We start from the raw sequence: 4,739 nt of genomic DNA on the forward strand, positions 1-4,739 counted from the left end.
CTCCGTCAGCTCAAGAGTGGGCAGAACGAGGAGGACGCCCGGAGGATAGCCGCGAGTCAGTTCCCCGTGGAGGGGAAGTATAAGGAGTTCACCTTCTGGGAGTGCTTCTTGTTGCTGAAGGACTCCGAGAAGTTCCGGGCGGGGTGCGACGCTGGGTGGCCGAAGAAGCAGCGACTGAACTATAGCGGCGACTACAGCGGCAGCAGCGGTGGATCCCACGACCTCCCCCCGGATGTCGAGGAGTTTCCGTCTCCTCCTTCATTTACAGGTCGCGCCCGCCCGATTGGACAGAAGCGGGCGCAGCGAGCTGCGAGGGGCGGATCCCCCCTATCGCCCCGCGAGGTCCAGTCCTCCGCCCTCCCACCCGCCCCGCTCGAGTACACTCTCCATTCGCGTAACCATACGCGGGATCAGATGTACAAGGTCTTACAAGAGTGGAGGGCCGCCACAGACCCCACGGAGAAGATGTTTCTTCAGGAGATGCTCGAGAGCATACGTGCCGATTTAGCCGCCGCGAGGGCATGGCTTACGGGTTCCGACGTGGGCTCAGATACCGCGGGTGGCGGCAGCGGCAGCGGGGGCGGCGACGGCGACGAGGAGTAGAGAGCGGCGGGGCCCGTGTGTTGAAGCCCTTTTTTTTAGAAAAGAATCATGTATTTTTTTAAAAAAATATTTGTACTTTTTTTTTTAATGGAATGGATTATTTTTCCCGTATATGTGTCGTAAATTTAATTCCGTATTTTAGTAATTTTAATTCCGTAAATATAGTATATTTTGAATTATTTTTATTGCGGCTGGCCTATGGCTGGCCTAAATCTGATGTGGCAGGTGGTTTTTTGAGTGTTGCTGACGTGGCAGGGGAGAGAATGGCTGGCCTATGACTGGCCTATTACCCATTGCGGATGCTCTAATGGGCAATAAAGCGACGGTAGTAGCCAGTGAGGCCCAAGAACCCACGAAGCTGTCGAACAGACTTAGGCGTAGGCCATGCGACCATTGCCTCGATCTTCGTCGGATCTGCTTTGAGCTGACCCGCTGATATAAGATGCCCCAAGTAATCCACCGTCGTGTTGCAAAATGAGCACTTCGACAATTTCACAAAAAATAGATGCATCTCCAAAATAGAAAGAACCTGGTCAAGATGGTCACAGTGGGACTCCAAAGTAGGGCTGTAGATCAAAATATCATCAAAGAAAACGATCACCGACTTCCTCAAGAAAGGCTGAAATATACTGTTCATCGCCGCTTGGAAAGTTGACGGAGCGTTCGTGAGGCCAAAAGGCATCACAAGAAACTCGAAATGGCCGTCGTGTGTCCGGAATGCGGTTTTATAAATATAAGCTTCATGCATCCGAATCTGGTGGTATCCCGAACGCAGGTCTAGTTTTGTAAAGAAACAAGCTGCACCCAATTCATCAAATAGCTCGTCCGAGGTCGGGATCAGGAAATGGTCAGGAACCGTGGCCTTGTTCAAAGCTCTATAATCAATACAGAAACGAAATGTACCATCCTTCTTGCGAACCAACAGGACCGGAGAAGAAAATGGACTCTGACTGCGCTGAATCACCCCCTGATCTAACATATCCTTGACCTGCTTCTCAATCTCGGTCTTCTGAAAATATGGATACCGGTACGGACGTACATTCACCGGTTTAGTGTTGGGCATAAGGTGGATACGATGGTCGAATGGTCGCGTAGGCGGCAGCCCGACGGGCAGCTGGAACACCGCCTGATGGCGGAGGAGAACGACGCTGATCGCCGGGTGTAGCCCAGCCGGAAAGTCAACCGCTGTCGACGGGGGGTCCGCGGCAGGTGCTGGGGGGGCTTCGACCAGTTCATAAAGGTCGAACGGTGAAGAGTGCGACATTAAAGACGCGAAAGAATTCAGTGACAGCCGCGTCGGAGCCTGCATCGTGCCTGAAAGGACTATCAACTTATTGTCCTTAACGAACTCCATGGACTTTGCAACAAAATTTGTGGTCACCCTGCCCAGAGACTCTAACCATTCCATCCCGAGGATGACGTCTGGCCCATGAATCGGCAGAACATGTAGACCGACTGAAAACGGCGTACCTTGCATGGTCAAATGAGTAGCCTTGCACAAATGAGAGCATAGGAGGGAAGACCCATTCCCAACGTAAACTCTGAAAGGGCGAACGGCAGTCAGCGGAAGATGCAGTTTCTCCGCAATACGAGAATGTAAAAAATCATGAGAGCTGCGGCCTGTATCGATTAAGACCTCAACGGACTCGGAACCAATCATGCCGGAAAGAGTGAGCGACTTAGATTGGCGCCTACCCTCCATCGCCAATAAGTGAGAAAGATCCGCTGCAATGACCTCCTCCGGGACTGTTTCCTCCGCTGATTCGATCGGATCATCCTCGTCGTTGCACACTCCCATGTATGCCAAGAACCGATGTGTGTAGACGTGACCCTCGACCCATTTCTCAGGGCAGTAGAAGCATAGCCCAAGTCGCATGCGTTCGGCCTTCTGTGCCGCTGAAAGGCGAATAATAGGGGTCATGGGGGGTTCCTTCAAGCGCGGCGCCACAAAGGACGCGCGTGGGACCGTAGCCGGCGATGCCTGGCTGGCGGCAGCCTGTGGTGGCAGGGGGCTAGTGGGGCGGTACTCCCTGGTTTGCCATTGGCGGCGGCCCGAGGAGGGCTGCAGCGGCGCAGGATCTGCCCTGCAGGAAGCCAGCTGGGTGGCGAGGGCGAACGCGGCAGCCAGGGAGGCTGGCCGATGAAGGAGTACCTCGTCCTGTATCGGTTGTTTCAAACCGGCAACATACAAATCAAGCAGCACGTGGTCAGGAACACCAACAACCTTGGTCTGTAATTTCTCAAAAGCCAACTGATAGTCAGAAACCGTACCTGTCTGCTGCAGCTTCTTGAGAAGGCCCACATGACTTACGTAACACTGTGGGTCGAATCGTCGTCTAACGTCATCCAAAAATTCAGGCCAAGTCACGAATTCGTGGCTAGAGCAATAGTTCCAAATCCAATCAGCCACTGCTGCTCAAAGAGCATGATAACATAATGTAGCCGTTGCGCTTCCGGCGTACGTACATGGTCGAAATAAAATTGAATGCCCCGAATCCAGTTATTTACCTCCGTACCATCAAACCTCAGAGGGTCCATCTTCACCTTGGGGCGTGTTTGCTCCGATTGGAACGCCCCAAACGTCGGAGTCGGTCCCGGCGGACCCCAACACGACGATGCGCTCACCATCTGAGGGCGCGAAAGAGGGAGGCGATCCGTTGATCGCTGTTCAGTGCGACTGAACTGCCACGGCTGTGAATTCGGCTGCGAAAACCTGGTCGTGGTTGGTATCGACCCTCCGGCTTCATGAAAGCCGAACTGCGGGATCGACATCGATTGCGAGGGCACTAGAGACTGTGAGAATCCGGGAGGGAAGAGCGGCAGTGAAGTGGTCATGGATTGCGTGGCCACGGATGACGCCGGTGTAAACGAGAATACCGGTAGAGAATCCGTCCGAAGTAGAGAGTGGGGCATGGAGTAGGGCGGCGCAGGCAGCAACCGACCAAACACCAGGGAGTCGCCATTACCCTCCAGGCGCGACTTCATCTCGCTCACCATCGCGGTGAGTTGTACCACCTGCGACGATAGGGCTGACACTGCCGGATCCGAGGAGAGGGAAAGCGGTGGCGGCGGCGGTGGTAGGGTCACACCGATCGGTTCAGTACGTCCAACGCCTGTATTGTTGGTCGTCATGGAGCACGAAAGGGAGAGATCAGGTGAAAGCACCAGTTGATACGAAGGAGCTTCGTATCTGATCGGAGTAGGGTGGCTCGCCGGATTGCGGCGCCGCTTTATCTCTCTAGGGTTGAGAGAAGAGGAAAACTTGCGTGAAAAGTAAAGAACGAAAAGTTAGGAAATTTCTGTATATTCATTCCCTTGGTTTCAATGGACAGAATTCCTATTTATACTAAGGACCCTAGGTTTAGTTCGACTCGATCATTCCGGGAAAGAACCAATAAGAAAACCCGAAACGGAGCTTATAAATTGCTCGACTCAAAAGTTCCAAAAATAAGTATTTCAAAATATTAAAAGCAATAAAACTAGTAAATAATAGTTCTAATTAGAAATGTAATCCTTGAACCATGTGGGCCTCCTTAATTTCCTTGACGGACGGCCCGGGTCCGTAGTCTCTTCATCGCTGCTCTCTTCTCGCGGCTCCTCTGCCTCCGGCGACTCCAACATGTCTTCTACGCTAGCCTCAGACGTCTCTTCCACGGCTGATGTGAACTCCGGTGCTTGGTGAGGTATAGTCGTATTAAAGACGGTCAATATATCATGTAATTGTCAATAATTTGAATATCATATACTATTAAGCATAATTTTAAAAAAGTTCGTCTCGCAATTAAAATTTGATCCAGTGCGTGAGAATGTTTTCATATTAATCTTCATATATAATCTGATATGTACTAGCCATCTCTTCCATTATAAAACTCTCCACTTAAATTCGTTATCATAATAGTATATTGTTAATCCACATATACAATTAATGGAGTAACTTATGTAGAATAAAAAAGGATACACAATAACCTATTTTGACCTATTACGCATTATTAAATTTTATCCACGATGCTAGCTAGTGTTTCACTTTGGAAAACATATCTATAGCTTCAATCACTTTGTAGTTAATGCTGGTATAGTCATCTTAAACAATATTTTGGACCCTACTTCCCAATTATTTCATTTACATGATATATTAT

General features: G+C 50.5%; 1 protein-coding gene across 1 annotated transcript; it reads right to left on the reverse strand.

Annotated features, from left to right (window-relative positions):
• Nucleotides 1–907: 907 nt before the first annotated feature.
• On the reverse strand, nt 908–3,735 carry LOC148927379 (uncharacterized). The gene is made up of 2 exons (XM_089056572.1): nt 3,120–3,735; nt 908–3,015 (listed from the first exon to the last, which is right to left on the reverse strand). Exons 1-2 carry the CDS (start codon nt 3,733–3,735, stop codon nt 908–910), a joined length of 2,724 nt encoding a protein of 907 aa, XP_088912698.1.
• Between the last annotated feature and the right edge of the window lie 1,004 nt (nt 3,736–4,739).

Source organism: Salvia hispanica, chromosome 4 (genome assembly GCF_029641045.1).
Source record: "Salvia hispanica isolate PSC_SH4W2 chromosome 4, Shi_PSC_v1, whole genome shotgun sequence".
In the NCBI taxonomy this organism is placed as follows: domain Eukaryota; kingdom Viridiplantae; phylum Streptophyta; class Magnoliopsida; order Lamiales; family Lamiaceae; genus Salvia; species Salvia hispanica.

Coding starts and splice junctions, on each gene's coding strand:
- LOC148927379 (XM_089056572.1), bottom strand. CDS start 3,735: ATGACGACCAACAATACAGGCGTTGGACGTACTGAACCGATCGGTGTG. Junction 3,016..3,119: donor GGACCCTCTGAGGTTTGATG/GTACGGAGGTAA, acceptor CTCTTTGAGCAG/CAGTGGCTGATTGGATTTGG.